General features: G+C 35.1%; 2 protein-coding genes and 1 pseudogene across 2 annotated transcripts; all 3 read right to left on the bottom strand.

The window, feature by feature from the left end:
• Window positions 1-399: 399 nt before the first annotated feature.
• On the bottom strand, window positions 400-5,452 carry LOC106328222 (kinesin-like protein KIN12B). Its single transcript, XM_013766619.1, has 16 exons — window positions 5,179-5,452; window positions 4,909-5,094; window positions 4,660-4,743; window positions 4,425-4,550; window positions 4,300-4,350; window positions 4,160-4,213; window positions 3,983-4,075; window positions 3,756-3,851; window positions 3,538-3,683; window positions 3,299-3,448; window positions 3,000-3,129; window positions 2,048-2,917; window positions 1,867-1,965; window positions 1,698-1,790; window positions 910-1,608; window positions 400-834 (listed from the first exon to the last, which is right to left on the bottom strand). The coding sequence occupies exons 1-16, from the start codon at window positions 5,350-5,352 to the stop codon at window positions 655-657; spliced, it is 3,231 nt and encodes a 1,076-aa protein (XP_013622073.1). The 5' UTR covers window positions 5,353-5,452; the 3' UTR covers window positions 400-654.
• Window positions 5,453-7,389: 1,937 nt separating this feature from the next.
• Window positions 7,390-9,015, bottom strand: LOC106330313 (cytochrome P450 705A5-like). The gene is made up of 2 exons (XM_013768803.1): window positions 8,107-9,015; window positions 7,390-8,022 (listed from the first exon to the last, which is right to left on the bottom strand). Exons 1-2 carry the CDS (start codon window positions 9,013-9,015, stop codon window positions 7,390-7,392), a joined length of 1,542 nt encoding a protein of 513 aa, XP_013624257.1.
• A 10,082-nt stretch (window positions 9,016-19,097) lies between these two features.
• Window positions 19,098-20,795, bottom strand: LOC106330312 (annotated as a pseudogene).
• Window positions 20,796-24,260: the final 3,465 nt, after the last annotated feature.

Genomic DNA, 24,260 nt, shown 5'->3' with positions numbered 1-24,260 from the left:
AAATACATCAACTTCTTAGTGTGAACTTATAGGATTACCTTCGCCATATGTCCACCAGCCTGGTGCATCAATGGACAACGCTAAACCTAGAATAAGAAACTCGACAAACTCTTGAATGGTTAATAACCAAGAAGATCTTCAAGACAAAGCTTCTTTACCATTCAATGCCTTGAGATATTTTTTCCAATATCTTTTACCAACTTTTGAGTTCAGTTTCCACGAGCAAAAAAACGTGAAAAGTACACATGAACTATAGTAGACAATACTATAGACAATTTATTGGGAAACAAGAAGAAAAAGAAACATCAGTTTATATATTTTTTTGTATTACAAGATGACCAAATATGTCTTGTATGAAACCTTTGAATTTGGAAGAAAGATAACAAATTTAAAATGGAGAAAATAAATTACCAGTTGAAAGTTATACAAAGAAGACCAGTTTGCACGCCACAAACACAATATTCAAATCAAAAGCAGCCAATAATAAATAAACTCCAATGGGAAACCAAAATACTGATAATCAAAATGCCTTGTGGAATAAGACATTAGCTTCTTTTTTTATTAGCAGCAAGTGGAAAAATAAACAGGAAGTTCATGTGTATACCAATCAGATCCGAGAAAGGTCTTCAAGTTATGCACTTTGGTATGTTTCTTCTACATACCTTCTTCAATCTCCAAGTTCCTCTGATGCAGTGGCTGCAATGCAGATTCTGGCAGTGTGTTTTGCTTTAGACTCTGTTTGAGTGTTGCCATTTCTAACTTGTGTCTCCTCTTCAGCTTTTCCATTTTCTTCTTTAGCTTCTCGTTTTCTTCTTCCACCTCATTAAACTTTTCCTGCAACCAAAAAACAGTGTCACACTAACACACAAATGGTTCCTCGATTCAAACATGAAAATCTTGTTTCTTTACCTCAGCAGCTGATGCTGATTGTTCGGCTTCTCTGAGCCTAACAAGAACTTCTCCAGCAGTATGAACAGCTTCAGCAGTATCCCTCAGTTGAATCTTAAGGCTCACGTTCTCCTTCTTCAAAAAATCCCTTTCTCTCTCTCTTTCTACTCGAAGCGCTGAGAGCTCAGTAGCAAGTGATTTAGCGAAACGAGAACCGCAACCTTTTTTCCCAGCCTTTGCCACTGCCTTCTTCAACTCTGTTATCCATTCTCCCGTTGCTTTATACCTTGATCCTAAGTCGTTGTACTTCTCTTGTAGCTCTGTGTAGTGCTCAACAAACCTGGCATGACCAAGAACAGCTCTTCGAAGTGCATCCTCTAACTCCTCAGTAGATAGTTTCTCTTGTTTAAGCTGTCCTTCAGCTTTATCTGCGCGTGAGCGTTGTGTTTCAATCTCAACTCTGAGTTCGTCTGTCAATGATATCCACTCGCTCTCCATTTCTGTGCACCTAAGTCGTTCTTCCTCGATATCTTCCTCAGAATTCTTGTTGCATAGTTGAAACGAACGGGCCAACAAAGATGATCTCAGTTCGTTGGTGGACATGGTCACAGGTTTCTGCAATTTGGTTTTCAGATCTTCAATTTCTTTGAGTAATGCCTCCTTCTCGCCAATATCAAAGTTTGTCTTTATGGACTCAACAACATCATTAGAGCTAAGAAGCTGCATAACCATGAAAATGAAATATATGTTTACAATCGCTCAAATGTATTCACTATAGATAATTCACATAGTAAAGAACAACAACAAACCTGATTTTTGTTTGCTGAAGAAAACTGTTCTCCGTTACTTGCTCCCACAAGCTGTTCTGTTTCATTCACAGTTTGATGTTTGTGTTGCTCCACCTGAATAAGATATAACAGTAACCATATGTGCTGATCCAATTTTCAATAGACATAAAGACACGGATAATTTGTTTACCAGGCGAGTTAGTCGCTCAATCTTGGCTGCTTGCTCTGTGCACAGATTTTCGAGCTCTTGCTGCTTCTCAGTAAGCCCTTCCGTTTGATGATGTCCATCCTGATTCACAAGGAGTCCAACAATGTTAGCTTCATTTTAATTGACATCCATATACATACTTTATTTCACATGATATACTTACTCCCTCAACAACATTTAATAATGTATCAGATTTCTGTCTGCAGGAAGGACAGAGTGGTGAACGAGGTAGTTGATCATCATCCTGCAGTATCTCCTTGGAATGTTGCATGGTCAAGTTATCAGAAGACAAGGAAACCGAGCATCGGTTTGATGCAGGATTTTCAATAACATCCAAGCCTCTCCGCAGACTTGCAGCTAGAGATTCTGTAGAACCTGTGAATATCTTGCTTCCACGTAAAGATGCCCTGATATGGCTCTCCGCAAGACACGAGGACTTTATGCTCTGTGCCAGGCTATTCTGATTCCTGAGACATGAGGAAGAAAGAGCTATGCTCTTCCTTAAAGAGTTTCTGATTTTAGGAGACTCTGACTGGATTGGTTCTTGCAAGATTAAAGATTGACGGCAAGGATTTATTGACATGTTGTTTGCCGATGCAAATTCCTTTATCCTGGATTTCTCGGTTGATTTGGTGATTGTTGCAGCACTGTCGACGTCACATTCTTTGAAAGATTCATCCAAATCTTTCTCTTCAGCTTCTACTTCTTCTGAAAAAATCTCATCATCATCCATTAGCTCTGATTCACCGAATGCTGTAACAAAGGAAGAGCTGACTGACTCTCTGTAGACAGGGAGCTTCTTTTGTTTCTCACTGAATGAACCACGGAAGGACTTGATTTGCTGATGGAGTTCCTTTACATCATCCTCATCAACCGTTATGTCTTCTTCGTCAAAATCAATTTTTGGCAGCATTAGAGACCGGTTAAGACTAACTCTTAGTTGATTCAAATTTTCGCGTGCACTCTTTCCTCCAAGATGATTATCTTTACTCCCAACAGAGTGACAATCAGCTTTGGCTCTTATAAGTTCTTCCTGCAAAGCAAATGAATCTTTGTATGACAACCAACTTCAACAAACCAAAAAAGGGAAAGGATGGTGGAAGAGGAGATTAAACCTTTAGAAGACGAATCTGATCACTCAAATCATTCACATCTTCTTCTGAGATCTCATTTATCAGTGGTTTGTTTCCCATAGATTTAGCTCGTTCACCAAATCGAAGGGTGCTCATTGTTCTTTTTGTGTTTCTGCGTTACAGCTTTATTAGAACACATAGTGGGCATTCTGTCATTTAAATGCGCAACTAATTTAAACTTTGCACTTTCAGATCATTATATATATAGATTGAATACTTGGTACCATCAGGCAGCTATGTTTCTATTTAACAAAGAAGTGATAACAAGGTGGAGAACATACTTGTCGCTTGGAAAAATGTTGCACAGGATAGTGAGTTTTGAATTGCCACCAAGCGATTCTTGCAATAAATGCGTCAAGCAAGAGGTTTTATGAAGACTGCGGTCAGATATTCCAGGGTGGTCGTTTTTAGCTAGAGCATCCACAACATGTCTACACCAATAGTAAAAGTGACGATGTTAGCAGATCACTAATTTATTGATATTTAGTTGAGACCTATGAAAGTTTTCATGAATTTATACCCGAGCTCGGATAGGGACTTCTTTAAGAATTTCTCTTCCTCCACACAGTGTTTAGTAGCATCACGTACATTTGTTCCCACTCCAGCAAGATCAACAAGGTTGATCCTGCTTGTTCTGGTGGTATTGAAACACCTTGTTGAAGCTCCCTGTGCACATATCGTATTTGATCAATTATTCATCAGATTTGAACAATCAAGAAAATTGCAAACTAACTAAACCTTGCTCCAGGACTCGATAATGAAAGAAAGTATGACATGTGATCTAGAACTTTGAAAACTTGTGCTAGTGGCTCCAACTTTTCTGCTTGACAGGCCCTGAAAAGCAGAGCAGAGACCACACCAAAACATGAGATATGGACTTGGAATCAGGTAAGAAATGAAAACTCAATCAACAAAGCTGAATGTGCAGTGTAAAATTTCTCATATCATAGTGTTCATAACGCTACCTTCATCAGTATTTGAGCAACATCCTCGTAGCTATCCACATATTCCGCAGTCAAGTTTTCAACATAAGTACCATTCTTTGCGTCATTCTTTATCTGCCATATGACACAATAAATACAAATTTACACTCAATAAAGATTAACATATGAAAACAAAACTGTAGGTTAGTGAAGTTAAACCTTAAGGTTTCTTTGGGTTTGATCGATCAAATCACTGATTTGTCCATTGTATATCTGCAGAGAAAAGACAAAGCAACCTAACTCTGGCAAAAGTCTTCAAAAAAAAAAGAATCATTCATATGTGTTTGGAAAAGGCAAACCTCAAGAAAAGAACAACGGCACTGATAGTTTACATCGGAGTTCATCTTCTCCTGCATAATGGTAAAAGCATGAAGCTTAGTCTTTGATGAAACATCTACGATCAATTCTAAGAAGCATAACATACTCTCTCGATTTCAGTAAACAACATCTGAAAGATACGAGGCGCGAGTCCTTGCTCGCCTTTAGGAGAAGGATCTTCCAGCATTGAACCTGCTGGACCCCACATTGTGTATGTCTTCCCGCTTCCATTCTTAGGATCACAAATCAAAGGCAGAAAAAGGGAATATATTCAAACACATGGGGATTATTAGCTTTTAATTGGTGGCTCAAAGAAATAGAAAAACATAATCATGAAGTACCTGTCCATATGATAGGACACTAGTGTTGTAACCTGATAATGCATCCCTCACCAAAGGAACACCTATTTGCTGAAACACATCCTCCTGGCACCAACAAGTAAAAAAAGGTTCAAAACAAGCTCACTCATTGGAGGATTCAAAATGCAAAAAAAAAAAAAAAAAAAAAAAAAAAAAAAAACTCCTTTCTCAGCTATTTATAGAAACCTTATCGAGAATTTGTAGCAGTGTGAGATAGAGAGAGAGACGAACCTGATTATGAATGGAGTCGAGAACAGAGTCGAAAGTAAACTTGCGATCCCTAACGGAATAAGAATCATCGGAAAGCTTTTTAACGGTCCAGCAATACTCTTTCGTAGGTCTAATCCTCACCACAACCTTCACATGTGGATGATTCGAAGCTTCCTCCACTTCACTGCGAGATTTCAACGCCGTTCGCTGATATTCCAACAAAAAAAAAAAGAGATTAAATCCCAGAAATTTCAAAAATCAAAACGAGAGAGGGTTAGGATCGTCACTCACCCGAGTCGCTGACACTTGGCCTCGCCGGTCGATCTGACTCCTGGGAGCCGGTGATTTTGAAATTGATTTAGTTCTCGGGTCAGGGATGTTCGGAGGTGCGTTCTCGATGTCGGATCTAGGGTTCAAGTGTGCGGATACGGATTTGGGAAGGAAGCTCCATCTTGAATCCGCCATTTGGCTGCCCAAGACTATACAGGATCGAGAGAGAAGGAGAAACGGATTAGAGAGAGAGAGCCGAGAGAGACGGGAGAGATTCAAATTTGAAGCAGAGGGAAAGAGTGAGTGAGAGTAATGATGATAATATTTATTTTTATTTTTTTGCTTTTTTAAGATGACGAAACTGATTTTTCGTTTCGGATCTACTTACTCGACCGTTATAGGATTTTCTCCTCTTTTTTTTTTGAATTAAAGATCCCTTCTACTTTTATTTTTGTATTCAATGTTATAGGCCCTGGGTTATAGGTTAAGATCGTATCCAAGCTATGCGCAAAATCTTTTCATTTTATTATGATAAAAAATATGATCCCTTTATTTTATAGGTTGTAGTTTACATTTGGTGTTATATATTGTTTTGAAATAATGTAACTTTTTTTTTGAACTACAAATAATGTAACTTAATCGCTATTTTTAGAAGGGTTTTGTGTTATTAATGCATTGTAATTTGGTGTTAATTTTAAATTAATAATATTTGTTTGAATAATTTTAATTTTTTTTTGCCTGTATATATATTTTGTTAATTTACTAATTTAAATTCTAAACACATTAGTTTTATATAAGTTTAACAATACTCATGTTCAAGAAACTTTTTGCTACATAAAACTTGGATAAATTCTAAAGTGAAAAAGCATGCAGAAGATTTGATCTCTGAGAGGTTCAATGGATAAAACCCATGACCATAACGTAGCCAACATCGAAATGTCAAACCTTAACAACAATATCAAGAATGAAATGAGAAAAAAAGAAAAAAACGAGAAAATAAAAAAAATAATAGGTAAATAAAAATGAAGTAGAAGTAGAAGTATAAATTGATTTATTCTCATAATAGAAAAAATATGTTAAATTTTGTTGGAAATAGTATTCTTGCATTTTTTATCAAAAAAAAAAAGTATTCTTGCATTTAAAATTTACTCTCACCGTTCTTTATTATATGACGTTTCACAAGTTTGTATTTAAATTAAGAAAGATAATGAAATCTCTATTTTAACCTTTTCGGTTAGTGTTTAATGTAAAATTGACTTTGTAAGTTTGTATCATTATCAGTTGTAATGGTAAACGAAGTCTTATTATGTCATTATTTACTTGGGATTCGGTAAACGTCTAATATAATTATTTTGAAAAAAGCACTTAGACGTCGTATAATAACGAACGAACGGAGCGACTAAAAATTCATGAGTGATGGAAGGTCCACGACATGGGCTTCTACTTTGAGTGAACTTAATAGGATGAGCCATGGTAAACATCAGCCCTGTAAGAGCCTCTTCCATGTTAAATTTCTCTCCTTCGATTGTCCCATCAAATATCTTAAATGCAAGGATCTATCCAATCCATCTACTGTAGCACTGATGCGGCCTGGAAAGCTGGATCTGCGGGCCTGGCTTGGATACTCTCTGATCAATCAGGGAACGAGCTGACCCACAAATCGATCTTGCTGAAGTATGTCTCCTCACCAATCATGGCCGAAGCTTTGGCGATCAGAGGAGCGTTACTGCATGCTGCTTCTCTCAAAATCACACACATCTGTATTCGAACAGATTCTCAAGTGCTTGCACAAGCAATCTCCCAGAGAAAATGGACGACGTAACTCTTCGGAGTTCTCTCCGATATCGACTCTCTCGCGTTCTCCGCCGCTTCTCCTTTCTCCTTGTGTTGTTTCTCTTTCATTTCGCGTTCTACGAATGGACCTGCTGACCTTCTCGCAAAAGCCCAGTTATCATCTAATGTAAACCCATCTTTGGGGAAGGTTATAGTTGCCATTGTTACTCAAAAGTGAAGAAGCAGAGTAACCTTTTATTCAAATTCATGAGTGATCAATCATGCGTTGCTCACTAACTAACTATACAATGTTTTCTTCTTGGAAATACGTAAAGTAATTGAAAGCTTAGGTATTTATTCTTACAGTAATATATGATCAAATCAAATCTTCTTTCGGATACATCCATCCAGTAAATAATTTAGTAACTTAGTGGAGAATGGAGGAGTAGGTGTTGGGAGCTAGAAGCCACCGCGACTCGTTAGAGGATTTAGAGTTCGAGCAACAGGAGTGCACTTAAGAGGATGAGCCATAGTCAAGCTCAGTCCTGCAACAGCCTCTTCCATGTTAACTTTCTCTTCTTTGAACCTCCATTCAAATCCCTGCACCATCACTCCAATTGCAGTTCCTATAAAGATATGAGCTAGATTCTCTCCAGGACAACCTCTTCTTCCACTTCCAAAAGGAATGTACTTAAGTGCTTGCTCTCTTCTCTCCTCCTCTTGCCATGTATCTAGAAACCTCTCTGGCTTAAACTCATCAGGATCTGCCCAGTAATTTGGATCTCTCATCACAGCATAAGCATTAACCATTAGAGATGTTTTCTCTGGTACATAGAACCCTCCTACCTTACACCCTTCCTGGGAGAATCTCTCGAACATAGGCTCCGGCGGGTGCAGTCTTAGCCCTTCCTTGACCACTGCTTGCAAATAAGGGAGGTTTGGTAAATCTGTTTCTTGAATTAACCTTGTCGTCCCTACCACGGAATCGAGTTCCCCTCTCAGTCTCTCAAGAGAATTGGGGCTGTTGATAATCTCTGCCAGTGTCCATTGTATTGGTAGCGCCGAGTTGGTAATGCCTGCAAATAAAAGATCCTGCATACAGTTGCAAAACATTTTCTTAAGCATATAATTTTCTTTTCTCAATGAAAAAAACTACTTCTTGGAAAGAATATTTACCACATAAAAAGACTTGATATGGTTCCTAGTGATCTTATACTCAGCATTTTCGTCTCCATAAGCTGCCAACAACACATCCATCAAGTCCTTACCTTGATGATGCTCTCCTAGCTTCTCTTCGTGTTCCGCAAGAATCTTTTCGAGCAACTCATCGAAGCTGTTTGAAATAGTCTTCACTTCTTTTTTAAACAGTGAGAGAACAAGCTTCTTTAACCATGGGGGCAGCAGGTTTGCCAACAAAATATTCCTCGACGAGACATCTAACTTAATAGCTAATCCCTTGACTCTCTCCACCACATCCTCCTCCTCCGAGCAACACCTCCCCATGATCAACTTGCAGATGTTATCGTTAACGAGCTTCAACGCTTCCGCAAAGATCTCCACAGTCTCCTTCTTCGCTGCCTTCTCGAACAAGTTATCGTAAAACCGATCTAGCTCGTCAGCACGGACTCTTCGTGACCGCTTGAGAGCCTGAGGTCCTAGCAAGTTGGTGACAAGAACCTTCTTCATGAACTTCCAGTAATCGCCGTAGGGAGCAGAGATGAAGCTGAAAGATCCAGCGAAAAGAGAATCTTCGGTCGGAGGTAAACCGCGAGAGGAGATGTTAACGTCGTGTGCCCTGAAGATCTCATAAGCAACTGAGGCTGAGGAGACGAGGACTATGGGGGAACTGAAGATGCGGAGATAGAGAATAGATCCATACTTGGAGGAGAGTTTCTGTAAGGATCTGTGGGCTAGAACAGAGAGAAGAAGGTCAAGATGACCGATGATGGGCAGAGAAGGAGGACTCGGAGGCAAAGGAAAGTTCTTTTGTTTCCTGAAGAAGAGAGTGTAACAGAGTAGTGAGAAGAAGCATAGGAAGATAAAGATGAAGCAGTTCTGATAGTCGATGATGATTGTTGCCATCATTGCTCAAGTCGAAAGAAGAAAGTTGATGCAGAAATGAGGAGAATATGATCACTTGATATAGACTGGGATCAGAGAGCTCCTCTACTATTTTAAAACTTTCCCGCGTGGATCCTGGCTCATTAAAAAAAAACAAGGAGATGACAATTAAATTAATTATTGTATCACTTGATAAAACATCAGAGACCCAGTGCCTTATAAACTTCTAGAACATGATTAATAATAACCTTTGGCTTCTCTAAATTGGTCATTGGTCCATCTTGAACATTTTTGACCGTCTATAGTTTCTCGGATGGCCGAATTGTCTCGCTTTGGTCGGGTTTCAGTACAGTCTGGCACCACTAAATGTTCCTCATAGTGCCTTGGTCGAGTGAAGTCATTTTCGTAGTTAATCAAGCCCAACCCGTTCTGAATTTTTACAAGAGCTTCTCGGTCCAATACCTCATGATAAGCCCAAAAATAGGAGAGGATGATGCGACCCAGACCGCAGCAAACACAAAAGGATGGTGGAAACATGGTTTGGACCAGCTGGAACCAGAGCAAAGGCACGGTTCCAGACCTACTATTGAAAATGGACTTTGTTTGCTCGGCTTTAGCTTGGACGTTTTTATGGTTAGGGTTTGATCAGTGCTTCTGTGACACAACGCCTTTCCTCCAGGCTCAACGACCATAAGTTGCAGACCTCTTTACAAATTATTTAGTTTCTTTATTAGACTACAAGGGTCTGTGCGTGTTATTGTCTGGTCAATATAATCATTTAGTTTAAGAAATTATCTGTTGGGTTTATGGGCCAAATGGCCATATTTTGGTGATAAATTAAAGAAATAGCTATGATTTTGACATAATTCATTGTCTGACTTTTGTGTTTCCTTCTATCCGGTTATACTCCTTCAAGTAACAGGTTACCGGTTCTATATTATAAAGTAAACGATGTGGCGTTTTTGTGTGGCATCGTAACAATCACATAACATATGAATCGCGTTGTGCAGTTGTATTCAACACATATGATGTAAATGTATGAATCGAGGGAGTGGATAACAGTTGTAAGTGTGCCAGAAACAATTCTAACCTAACGACAAACTGAAGATGACGACAAGTATATTCTATACCGATTGTATGAGTTTCCATACTATGTACCGTATGTGGAATAGTAATATTATAAATGTAGTTCCAAGTGAAATATGGTCTTCATAATTTCGCTCCAGTTAAAAAGGTACATGATGCAAGGAAAGTACGTAATGCTTTACCCAAAAGCAAGCCAAATATTCCATAAATAAATTTATCAACCACACAGAAATAAACTAAAGGCCAAATAGTATGGAAATGTAAACTCTCGGTAAACCACACAGAAGAATATGTAACGTAACCCAAATTTAATGGAATGTGGGCACATTGTGTTTGTTGTACGGAAAACCTTGTGACCTTCTATTTTGGTTAAATGAAATGATGCCAATGTTAACTTCTGATAATATATGTCTGTTATAAGGTGAATTAACGTTTATGACGTATATTACATGAGAAGGTATATTCCATATAGAATACACTATGTAATTTATCTGAGAACTGCTATTCCATATAAAATATACTATGTTATTTATATACTAGTTGCATACATCCATGATTGATTTACAAAATCTAATGGGGGATTGGTAGAAGAACACTTGATAGTAAACACAAATTAGGGAAATATGAAAGTCGGATAGTTGGTGGCAGCTACTCCTAATGAAAGAGTGGGAGGATGCCACATACTGAAGTCGATTTACTAAGATATTTTCACTGTGTAAATTTAAACAACTGGTGTAGGTTAATGATTATAAATTTGTGTATAGGGTTACATACACATTTGCACCATCCATTACGAGAAAACTTTTATACTATATACAATGTACTATTTAAAATGATATTATGTGCATACTAGAGCCAAGATTGAGTAACATGAAATACAAAGCTAATAGGAATGGTAATATAACACTTAACAATAAACACTAAATCCAAGTTAAGGAAATATAAATCCAATTCATAGGGAACCCAAATTTTCAGGAAATTTAATCCACCTGCCATAATACTCGAGACATGTATTTATATTCCTCATGAGCCACATGAAATACAAAGGTAATGGGAATGGTAAAAAAACACTTGATAGTAAACATTAAACCCAAGTTAGAGAAATATAAACCCCAATACATAAGCAACCCAAATCTTTGTGAAAATAAATCCACATGCCATAATACTGGAGACATGTATTTACATTTCTCATGAACAACATGAAATACAAAGCTAATGGAGCTGGTAATAGAACACTTGACATTAAACACTAAACCCAAGTTAGGGAAATATAAACCCCAATCCACCATAGACAACCCAAATCTTCAGGAAACTAAATTCACATGCCATAATACTAGAGATATGTATTTACATTCCTCATTAGCCACATGAAATACAAAGCTAATGGGAATGGTAATAGAACACTTGACAGTAAACACTAAACCCAAGTTAAGTAAATATAAACCCCAATACATAGGCAACCCAAGTCTTTGTGAAATTAAATCCACCTGCAATAATACTGAAAGTAGTTGTTAACCCTTTTTTTGCCAGTAGGTTCAAAGCCTGTCTCAAACAATTTACTTGGAAGGTCTAACTCGTCCATACCAAACCTGAGGAATGAAAAGTAAGAGATGCAAAGAGTCAGGACGGTTCACACTGTAATATTCAATATAGAAATAAATTATGAGTCAAACAGAATAAGAATGGCTAACGAATGGAAAGGCATATGATGTAAAAGTACGATTCCATGTAAAATGGAATAATGTGAACCTTATACTATTCCACTTAACATGACATATAGCAACGAGATGTACTGATACGTGCATACGATGAAACATCTATGTATTGCAGATGCTATTCTACAAAATAATCGATATTTCTACACCATGAACTATGCACCGCAGAGACAAAAACTCCAATTCAAGCATAACTTAGAATAAGAACATCAGGGAGGGAACCACAACCGACCACAAATTGCAGTAAAGCAAAACATAATAGCAAGTGATAATATCCTCAGTGGAATAGTTGAATGGGATAAGTATACTATTACATTTCAAATGGAAACTGGATTCGAAATATCATACTATGTGTACCAACTGAGCATTTCTAAGCAATGATATTCCACGCATCTTCCCCTAAATTACTACACTACTTATTTCGCATCACCGCTATAAAGATCTGAGAAGAAGTTTTAGTAGCCAGAATCGACGGAGAAACACCGAGAACTTAGTGGGAGATACTAATTCCGAATCGGGGACGATCGAATTCACATCAGCCGATGAAACATACCTAGAAATTATAACACTTTGATTATGAGACGAGACCCAAATTGGAAGAAAATAAGCGCATATGACGACATGGTGAAGACAATCTACGGCAGAGAAGGAGAACTTACGTGGGGTTCAGAGATCTGAGAAGAATCGAAGGGGTGAAGTTGGGTAGAAATGGTTTCTTACTACCGCCTCTGAAATTCTAACCAAAAACTGTAACGCCGAAGAAGATTGAAAACAGAGGACGGAGGATCTGGAAAAGATGTCGTTTGCATGCAAAATGGAGGCGATGGATGAAAGCGGTGCCGGAGACCGTTCGACTGCAACAAAATTACAAGAGAAGTTAAAAGGAGAAGATGTGAAGAAGGGTGAGACACGAATTACTTTTGTGGGGTGAATAATTAAAATATTTAATTATTTTTGTATCAGGTTGAGCCGGTTGTTTTTTGGGGTATTACAGTATTATTTTATATTTTTTAACAGCGTCTATAGGATCGTTAGGTTAAATGGCTACATGGTGAATATCATTTTTTTTTGTGGCTATAGCCTTCAATTTCCCTTATCTGTTTAAGTTTGGTTTAGATAGATTTTTTTTTTAACTAAACTTTTTCAAGTTTGGTTAGATAGTTATCACTATAAATGGACCCATGTTTTATTTTGATGATACATGGTTAATTGATGTTCTCTCTTAGAAAAAAATATATATATAAACAAACATACATGTGCCTAAATACTTTATTATTTTCATTGACTTATTGTTTAAGATATTCGTACGTTATGCAAAGGATCTTTGTTATTAATATTTTGAACATGACAATTGAATAAGTTATGTTTTACTCCCTCTCTTTTTTAATGTTACATATTCTAGATTTTTCACACATTTTAATAAAACACATTAAATTTGCATATATTTTTGTGTTTATCTTTGTTTCATAATTTTAAGCCAATAACAATTCAGTAAGTGCAATTAAGTTTTTTGAAATTTGCAATTAGTTAATAAAACATGTTTTGAAAATGTAAAAAATGGATCTTTTTAAAACAAATTTTTTTCCTAGAATATGTAATATTAAGGAACAAAGAGAGTAATATTTATTTGTATGTTTAGTATTATTAGAATTTGTATATAATTCAGTTTTTTATATTGGTGCTTACTAAGATAATAGCCATGTTTACGTGAACAAAATTTTCAATAATTTATATTTATATGATGTTTTCCGTAAAAGTCTAAAAGGCAAGATCTTACATCAGATTCTAAGAGCATGCGAAACGGTGAGACTCATTGGAGTTCTTAGCGATAAAGACATTTCGGATTAATCCCGGATATTTTGGATTTTTTGAAAAAAAAAAAAAAGATGACCATTCACGGGCCGCCACGTAGTCGTGGGGACCCGCAAATAGTACAAGGATTCACTAAGAAATAGTCTTTATTTAGGAATTTTAAAGATTGAATACTTAACTTTTGATGGGATCCACTGATTATTTAATTATTTTTTTTTAAAGACTCCTACTTAAGAATTCTCATCGCCGATGCCCTAACAAGGTAAAGAAACATATCATGTCAGATCTCCCCTTCATTCCCTCCTTTTCGAGATAATTACTATTTATCTATTATATTTTATATAGACAAGCAATTAAATTTTGATAGATAAAATAAATTTCAGGAGATTGGTATATATAATATGAATTTTCTGATGGCATGCTAGTAAAGAACTAGTGAATTTGATAATGTTTATAAGATTGATATTTGGTTTTGGATTAATAGAATACTTATGATAATATCTTAGTTAATCTAATATAATTTAATATTTATATATTGTATTACATCTATTCTATTAAAACACCTGTTTGACCCATTGATAAAAGTTGGATCCAACAACTATTTTTAACGATACATACCTTTTTAATGTGATAACTACTATGCCTTTTTAATTTTCAAAACTAACCACCACATCATCTTCTTTTTCTAAAATAACCACCACACCTTAATAGTAGGAAACCTCTCTTTATATGTAACTTCCGCTTTTACAAGCTGTTGTCTACTTGATCGGGACCATTTAAAATATATTTCTGGACTTTAGCACCATTTAAATTTTCTACTAATATATTTTCTGGACTTTACCACTATATTTACGATAGCTAATAATATTTAACCTTACTTATGTCGACTGTTTCCTAATAATATGGAGCATATCTATTTTTTCTCACTATATATCCAACAAACAAGAACATTCCAGGAGTCAAATCAATTATACTAAATTCAATTTCGAAATTTGATAACTAACTCCTTAATCCCAAACGTATAGGACACAAGAACACAATTATAAAACTTGATAAATTATTTATTTAATATTATATTTATTCTATTAAATTCATATCATACAAAAATATAATTATACAAACACAGACATAAATTATATTAGGCAAAAAATTAAAAAAACAAAAAATATACCCGCCCTCTGAGGGCGGGTCAATATCTAGTCTATTCTATTAAAACACATGTTTGACCCATTGATAAAAGTTGGATCCAACAACTATTTTTAACGATACATACCTTTTTAATGTGATAACTACTATGCCTTTTTAATTTTCAAAACTAACCACCACATCATCTTCTTTTTCGAAAATAACCACCACGCCTTAATAGTAGGAAACCTCTCTTTATATGTAACTTCCGCTTTTACAAGCTGTTGTCTACTTGATCGGGACCATTTAAAATATATTTCTGGACTTTAGCACCATTTAAATTTTCTACTAATATATTTTCTGGACTTTACCACTATATTTACGATAGCTAATAATATTTAACCTTACTTATGTCGACTGTTTCCTAATAATATGGAGCATATCTATTTTTTCTCACTATATATCCAACAAACAAGAACATTCCAGGAGTCAAATCAATTATACTAAATTCAATTTCGAAATTTGATAACTAACTCCTTAATCCCAAACGTATAGGACACAAGAACACAATTATAAAACTTGATAAATTATTTATTTAATATTATATTTATTCTATTAAATTCATATCATACAAAAATATAATTATACAAACACAGACATAAATTATATTAGGCAAAAAATTAAAAAAACAAAAAATATACCCGCCCTCTGAGGGCGGGTCAATATCTAGTCTATTCTATTAAAACACATGTTTGACCCATTGATAAAAGTTGGATCCAACAACTATTTTTAACGATACATACCTTTTTAATGTGATAACTACTATGCCTTTTTAATTTTCAAAACTAACCACCACATCATCTTCTTTTTCGAAAATAACCACCACGCCTTAATAGTAGGAAACCTCTCTTTATATGTAACTTCCGCTTTTACAAGCTGTTGTCTACTTGATCGGGACCATTTAAAATATATTTCTGGACTTTAGCACCATTTAAATTTTCTACTAATATATTTTCTGGACTTTACCACTATATTTACGATAGCTAATAATATTTAACCTTACTTATGTCGACTGTTTCCTAATAATATGGAGCATATCTATTTTTTCTCACTATATATCCAACAAACAAGAACATTCCAGGAGTCAAATCAATTATACTAAATTCAATTTCGAAATTTGATAACTAACTCCTTAATCCCAAACGTATAGGACACAAGAACACAATTATAAAACTTGATAAATTATTTATTTAATATTATATTTATTCTATTAAATTCATATCATACAAAAATATAATTATACAAACACAGACATAAATTATATTAGGCAAAAAATTAAAAAAACAAAAAATATACCCGCCCTCTGAGGGCGGGTCAATATCTAGTCTATTCTATTAAAACACATGTTTGACCCATTGATAAAAGTTGGATCCAACAACTATTTTTAACGATACATACCTTTTTAATGTGATAACTACTATGCCTTTTTAATTTTCAAAACTAACCACCACATCATCTTCTTTTTCTAAAATAACCACCACACCTTAATAGTAGGAAACCTCTCTTTATATGTAACTTCCGCTTTTACAAGCTGTTGTCTACTTGATCGGGACCATTTAAAATATATTTCTGGACTTTAGCACCATTTAAATTTTCTACTAATATATTTTCTGGACTTTACCACTATATTTACGATAGCTAATAATATTTAACCTTACTTATGTCGACTGTTTCCTAATAATATGGAGCATATCTATTTTTTCTCACTATATATCCAACAAACAAGAACATTCCAGGAATCAAATCAATTATACTAAATTCAATTTCGAAATTTGATAACTAACTCCTTAATCCCAAACGTATAGGACACAAGTACACAATTATGAAACTTGATAAATTATTTATTTAATATTATATTTATTCTATTAAATTCATATCATACAAAAATATAATTATACAAACACAGACATAAATTATATTAGGCAAAAAATTAAAAAAAAAACAAAAAAAATATACCCGCCCTCTGAGGGCGGGTCAATATCTAGTTACTATTATTTTGTGAGGGTATTAAGACTAAATTTAAATTTTGTCAGTAAAAGATCCACAAATTCAATTCTTTAGAACAATCGAAAAAGATATGATCACCAGAATTTAGGTGGTGTTATTAAATTTAAGTAAAACCGATTGTTATTCAAATGATGATTCTAAATCTTATTTTAAAATCTAGTGTTATTGGATATTGTATATATAAATCTAATTTAAAATATGGTGTTATTCAATGAATGATTTAAATCCAGTTTTTAAAATCTAATGTTATCCAACTTCAAAAGATTTAAATTTTTTTTATTTAAAATTGATTTCAAATTATTTGTGGTGGTTTTTCATGAACAAATAATTGAAATCAAAATTAAAAGTATACTGTAGAGATTTTAGAATTCATTAACTAAAATCTATGTTTAAATTTAAAATTTTAATTGATTACAAAACTTGAAAATTTATTTTAAATCAGAGATTGAATAACACCTTAATGTATTTAAATCTCGTCATGAATTTTGCAATCTAAAGATTACAACACTTGAAATCTGTAAATAAACTCAACTATGTTGAGTGTTAAGTTAAAAAATAAAAATTTATCGAAGAAATTTTTAATGATGCATAAATATTGAAAATAAAATTTGACACAATTAATATGTTCAGTAGACATAATATCGTGAATGATATATAATCATTGATTTAAAATCAATTATTAATATTTTGTAATCTATCAAAATTAAAATTTTAAATTGATGAATTCTAAAATCTCTGCAATATACCATGGATTTTGAATTCAATTATTTGTTCATAAGAATCTATAAGAGAAGATTTGAAATCAATTTAAAATACAAAGAATTTTAAAATTTTTGAAAGTTGAATAACACTAGATTTTAAAAACTGGATTTAAATCATTCATTGAATAACACTAGATTTTAAAATAAAATTTAGAATCATCATTTGAATAACAATGGATTTTTTTTTATAGATTTAAACTCTGTTAAAATACATAATTGAATAACACCACCTAAAGAAGTTTTATGAAATAGATCTTATCTCTTAAGACTTAAAAAGAGCTACTGATGTAAGATCATAAATCAGTGTTTCAAAAAAAAAAAAAAAAAGATGTAAGATCATAAATCATATCTAATTGGTTATGTTTCAAAAAATCTACACCAATAATATTAGCCAAAAAGTGAAAATAAAAGTAGTTGTAAACATGAATGTAGATATAAATAAGATCAAAGTTAAGACTCGAAGAGTTTCATTTTAGAATTCATACGCTCACTTGAAGGTGAGAACCAAATAATCGAATAAATTAGATTTTAAAATCACATATCTCAACTTTGGAGATGATCTACTTGTTTTAACTGATGGCAGCGCTTCCTCCCTCTGTGGTATTGCTATGGTTCTGAAGGAGTTTGAAATGGAATTTGGGTTAGAAATTAACATGAGAAAATCCTCAATATTTATAGCAGGGCCAACTCTTGATCTCCATAAGACAGTGACTGAACTTGGTAGCCCAGTTCCCTATCAGATATTTTGGCCTCCCACTAACCACTAAAAGTCTGACAAGAGCACACTCTGAGTCTGATAGGATTCACACTCGGTTCCTCTAGTGGACATGTAAACCTCTCTTTTTTTTTTTTTTGCTAACCGAGTATCCTGGCCCCACCGAAGTGGTCCAGACTAGAGACCGAAGTGAGCAAGGACGCTGCCAGGGCGTCACCATGTGGCTCACCGTGTAACGGTCTTCGGTCTCGGGTGCTGCAGCCCACATGTAAATTCCGCAGTGGCCAAGGCTCGAACCCAGGGACGGGCACTCCAGCTGGAGCTCCTATACCACTAGACCAAAGCAACTTGGTAAACCTCTCTCTTATGAGGGCAGATTGAAACTCATTCAATCAGTAGTGATTGACAGTATCAAAGTTTTCTGGTGTTCGGCATTCAGTCTTCTAAAACGTTGCTTTGACGTCATTGAGTCTATGTGTTCTTCATTTCTCTGGTATGGTTGTCCTAACACTCCATCAAAAGCTAAGTCGGCATCGAAGGATATCTTGCACCCTAAGCGAGAAGGTGGTTAAGGAAACTAGAGGATTCGTCAAAGATCTTTACCCTCAAACTGATTTGGAGGCTCTTCAGTAATGCTTTGTCTCGTTGGGTTGCTTGGACAAAGCATTATTTTGTTAGACATTCCACTTTTTGGGACATATCGAAAGTATTTTTGTTAGACAAATAAGTTAGATTTTCTTGCGAACAGTATTTTTGCATGTGAATTCATGAATGATCAAACATGATTTGCTCACTAACTAATTACACAATGTTTTCTTCTTAGAACTACGTGAAATAATTGGAAAAGATGGAAGGTCCACGACATGCTTGTCTTTTTAGTGTTCCTGAAAAGTCACAACTCTTTAGATTCAGAGTTAGGGAGTTGAAGGTTCGAGCAACAGGAGTGCACTTAAGAGGATGAGCCATAGTCAAGCTCAGTCCTACAACAGTCTCTTCCATGTTAACCTTATCTTCTTTGAATCTCCATTCAAATCCCTGCACCATCACTCCTATTGCAGTTCCTATAAAGAGAAAAGCTAGATTTTCTCCAGGACAGCTTCTTCTTCCACTTCCGAAAGGAATGTACTTAAGTGCTTGCTCTTTTCTCTCCTCCTCTTGCCATGTATCTAGAAACCTCTCTGGCTTAAACTCATCAGGATCTACCCAGTAATCTGGATCTCTCATCACAGCACAATCATTAATCATTGGAGATGTTTTCTCCGGTACATAGAACCCTCCTATCCTACACCCTTCCTTGACCACTGCTTGTAAATAAGGGAGGCTTGGTAAATCTGTTTCTTGGATCAACCTTACCGTCCCTACCACGGAATCGAGTTCCCCTCTCATTCTCTTAAGAGTATTGGGACTGTTGATGATCTCTGCCAATGTCCACTGTATTGTTTGCACTGAGGGGGTAATGCCTGCAAATAAAAGATCCTGCATGCAGTTGCAAAAACATTTTCTTAAACATAGCAGTTTTGATTCTCAATGAAACCATTTCTTGGAAGGAATATTTATTTACCGCATAAAACGACTTGATATGGTTCCTAGTGATCTTATACTCTGCCTTTTCGTCTCTATAAGCTGCTAACAAAACGTCCATCAAGTCCATACCTTGAAGATGATGCTCTCCCTGCTTCTCTTCATATTCTACAAGAACCTTTTCGAGCAGTTCATTGAGCCTGTTGGAAACAACCATCACTTCCTTTTTAAACAGTGAGAGAACAAGCTTCTTTAACCATGGGGGCAACATGTTTGCCAACAAAATCTAACTCATTAGCTAATCCCTTGACTCTCTCCACCACACCTCCCTCCTCCAGACAACACCTCCCCATGATCAACTTGCAGATGCTGTTGATAGTAAGCTTCAACGCTTCCTCACAGATCTCCACGGTCTCTTTCTTCACTGCCTTATCGAACAAGTTGTTGTAAAACCTATCTAGCTCATCCCCTCGGACTCTTCGTGACCGCTCCAGAGCCTGAGGTCCTAGCAGGTTTGTGACAAGAACCTTCTTCATGAACTTCCAGTAATCTCCATAGGGAGCAGAGATGATGCTGAAAGATCCAGCGAAAAGAGAATCATCTGTAGGAAGGAAACCACGAGAGGAGATGTTAACGTCGTGTGCCCTGAATATCTCATAAGCAACTGAGGCTGAGGAGACGAGGACAATAGGGAAACCGAAGATGCGGAGATAGAGATTAGATCCGTACTTGGAGGAGAGTTTCTGTAAAGATCTGTGGATTAGAACAGAGAGAAGAAGGTGAAGTTGACCGATGATGGGTAGAGAAGGAGGACTCGGAGGCAAAGGAAAGTCAACACATGAGTCCTTTGGTTTCCTGAAGAAGAGAGTGTAACAGAGTAGTGAGGAGAAGCAGATAAGTATAAAGATGAAGCAGTACTGAAAGTCAACGATGATTGTTGCCACCATTGTTCAAGTCGATAGAAGAAAGATGATGCAGAGATTTTCAAGATCAAGAAGAATCGGTCATGCTCTCTAGGATGTCTATGTTACGTTAAAAAAAAACATGCACCTGGTTGCAAATACGAAGATAAATATTTCAAAAATGTATTATAATAATTAATAATAAAACACAAAATGGATATTATTATTTATATTATTAAAACATAAACATCATATATATATATATATATATATATATATATATAACATTATTCACGTGTGTTTTACGATTTATACCATTCAAATTTTAACTTAAACAAAATAAATATTTTATCACCAAAAAGAAAAATCAAATCGATTTACAAAATAAACAAAAACTGAAATTAAATATTTTGATTTAAATTAAATTATGTAGAAAATTTAATTTCACCGATAAAAATCTAGCTATCAAACATATGGTTAATTATGTCAACAACTTTACCATCTTATGCGACTACACGTATGCTGACAATTATACCACCCTATGAGATTACACGTCTTACTGCACTACTCCGAATTATCCTATGAAATTCATGTTTACTGGTATGTCCTGCACCATGCAAGTTTTCATTTTCTATGGTTTGAACCTCAAAACTTTGTGGTATAGAAATATTAATGAACTTTAATTAAACCACTAGAATAAAATGGCTTCCACAAATCTGATATCTGTGCTACATAAAAGTTTTAAGGTAACTACTTTTATTTTTGCAATAAGTGTGAAATTATGATAGTACACTCTAAGAAAAAAATAAGATATTACACTCTTTAATCAATGGACATGATCGGATTATAAGCCCATTAACATGCTATGTCATTCTTTATTTTCAGCTTTTTTAAATCTGTTGTTTATGTGCCCTACTCTTGAAGGATCCAGTTAAACCCATCTGTTAACTTGCATACTTTGGGCCTTTGCCAGCGATCTGATCCTTATATAGTCCAAACCAGTATCTGCAATTGCCTCGCCAATGGACTTGTCTTTTTCACTAAACACTGTGAGGCTAGAACTTAGACCAGCTCCATCGCTAGGTTTAGGGAGAGGCTCTTAAGGAAAAAAACCAAAAAATTAAATCAAAGATGCTTTAATAATAGAGAACCGGTGCTTAATTTAGAGGGTTTAGAGTTAATAGAAACCCCATACGTGGCGGCTGCTTATTGCCTCGTTGCTTTCACACGAAGGGAAAACAATTGTCTCTTCTTTCTCGGTCTCTCTCTCTCTCTCTTCTTCTACATTCTCGAAGTTCCTTCGTCGGCGAATCGATTTTGATTCTTTCGAAATCTCCAACGGAGATGAAGTTTGATCCGTTGCTTCGTCGGTTGGTCTCTCTCGTCGTCGTCGATTGGTCTCTCTCGTCATCGTAGATTCTGTTTAAATCTCCAACGGAGATGATGTTTGGTGCTTCTCTTTACTCGTCGATGTTCTCCTCCAGTTCCGTCCATTCCATCACCGTGAAGGTTCAGATTATTTTATTTTGTTGTTCCCGTGAATTCAATTCCTTCGATTAGAATCGAAAATTTTGTTTCGATGATGAGATGTGACTCTGTTATTAATCTCCTCTCTTTGTCTCTCTTATTACATCGGTTGGTTTGATCTTAATATTTGTATGTTGTTGTCCAGATTCCAAACCTCTTTGTTATTGAAAGAGCCGCGAGAGAAAGAGAGGTATGTATCTTTCTGTGTCTCTGATTCAGTATATCCTTGATCCAATAAGTTTATTGAGCTTATCGGTTTTGTAGGAACTCCATGGAGAGAGGAATAACATAGTAGCTACATTGGTTAGTCTTTATACCTTTTTCCCTTACTCTGATTTTGTTTCAGGTTAAATAAGTCATAGTTAGTTTGGTTTCTATTTCATGATTAATTTCGAGTCTAGATCAAGTGAGTTTGGTTTCTCTATATGCTTTAATGTCGGGTCTGTAGTATGGTTTCTCGAGTCTGGATCAAGTTAGTTTGTTGTTGTATTGGTTTGTATAATATATCTCTTAATGCTTATTGCTTAATGTTGCATTTGCTTTTGCTTTGTCTCGTGTTGTTGTATTGTGTATCTCGGGTTGTATTCGTCTTTATAATATATTACATAGTTGCTTCCTTGTGTATCTATCTTTGCTTTGATCAGTTGTTGTTTGTTGTTGTATTGGTCTGTATAATATATCTCTTACATTGTTGTATTTTGTATCTCGGGTTGCTTTGATCAGTTGTTGATGTATTGTGTATCTCGTGAGTCATGTGACATAAGAAGCCAAGAGATGACATTGGTATGTTTCACTCACTCATAAAGCTTGTCACTGATGCTTACGATTGTAACTCATAAAGCTCTTGCTTTTGCAGGTGGAGCCAACAAACGACTGTAGCAACATGTGACACCAACAAACGACAGTAGCAACATGTGACGACAAAAGCAAGTTGTGACTCCTTTTTATTTCTTTAGAGCATGAGTATTAGGGGTTATTAGGGTGGAGTTCTTTATAGAACAAGCTTTGCAAGTTGTGTGTTATAGAACAAGCTTTGCAAGTTGTGTGTTATAGAACAAGCTTTGCAAGTTGTGTGTTATAGAACAAGCTTTGCAAGTTGTGTGTTATAGAACAAGCTTTGCAAGTTGTGTGTTATAGAACAAGCTTTGCAAGTTGTGTGTTATAGAACAAGCTTTGCAAGTTGTGTGTTATAGAACAAGCTTTGCAAGTTGTGTGTTATAGAACAAGCTTTGCAAGTTGTGTGTTATAGAACAAGCTTTGCAAGTTGTGTGTTATAGAACAAGCTTTGCAAGTTGTGTGTTATAGAACAAGCTTTGCAAGTTGTGTGTTATAGAACAAGCTTTGCAAGTTGTGTGTTCTTTTTGTTTCTCTTTCCATTTCACTTCTCATTTCTCACCATTTCAATTCTCATTTCTTTTCTAAATGGCTTCTTCTTCTAATAATATCGAAGACATGATGTATGAAAAATTCGACCAAGTTTTCGATCAACAATTCGAAAATCTTTTCATTCATCATGATGATCATCAAAATGCAGGCAAAATTCGACCAAGTTTTAATATGTTATTATGTAATTTTTATTAAAAATTTTATGTAAGCTTTTATTTTAAATCATTCAACTTAAAAAAAAAATTTAAGAACCCCTATGAGGTTCTCCCATTGGAGGAGGAAAAAATTAATTATCCTAACATAGGTTCTTAACTTCTCAAATCACCTAATTAACTATTAATTTATTCATAAGAGTCCATTAGAGGTTCCTACCAATGGACTTGCTCTTATTATACTGGATCCGATCCCAAATTCGTTCTGAAAATATGATATTTAGTCCATCTCCAATGGAACACTATTTTTTCCTCTATGTGTTACACTAAAATAGAGTAACTCTATTATAGAGTTGGATTTGCTCCAATGGTTTACTCTATAATAGAGCTATACAATAATAGAGTGAAATATAGATGAATGTTGTTTTTTATTCTATATTTGGACTACAAAAATAATATTTCTCTATATTTCACTCTATTTAGAGTAACTCTATTATGGA

This window comes from Brassica oleracea, chromosome C3 (genome assembly GCF_000695525.1).
Source record: "Brassica oleracea var. oleracea cultivar TO1000 chromosome C3, BOL, whole genome shotgun sequence".
Lineage (NCBI taxonomy): Eukaryota > Viridiplantae > Streptophyta > Magnoliopsida > Brassicales > Brassicaceae > Brassica > Brassica oleracea.
The sequence above is the reverse complement of the archived record's forward strand: the minus strand, read 5'-3'. Positions and strand labels throughout refer to the sequence as shown.

Bases quoted from the DNA above. Each gene is read 5' to 3' on its own strand.
- LOC106330313 (XM_013768803.1), bottom strand. From the start codon at position 9,015: ATGATGGCAACAATCATCATCGACTATCAGAACTGCTTCATCTTTATC. The intron at 8,023-8,106 runs GTAAATATTCTT...AACTGTATGCAG, and splicing joins ATATCAAGTCTTTTTATGTG to GATCTTTTATTTGCAGGCAT.
- LOC106328222 (XM_013766619.1), bottom strand. From the start codon at position 5,352: ATGGCGGATTCAAGATGGAGCTTCCTTCCCAAATCCGTATCCGCACAC. The intron at 1,791-1,866 runs GTAAACAAATTA...TATCTTATTCAG, and splicing joins TTGAGCGACTAACTCGCCTG to GTGGAGCAACACAAACATCA. The intron at 835-909 runs GTAAAGAAACAA...TTTTGGTTGCAG, and splicing joins AATCAGCATCAGCTGCTGAG to GAAAAGTTTAATGAGGTGGA.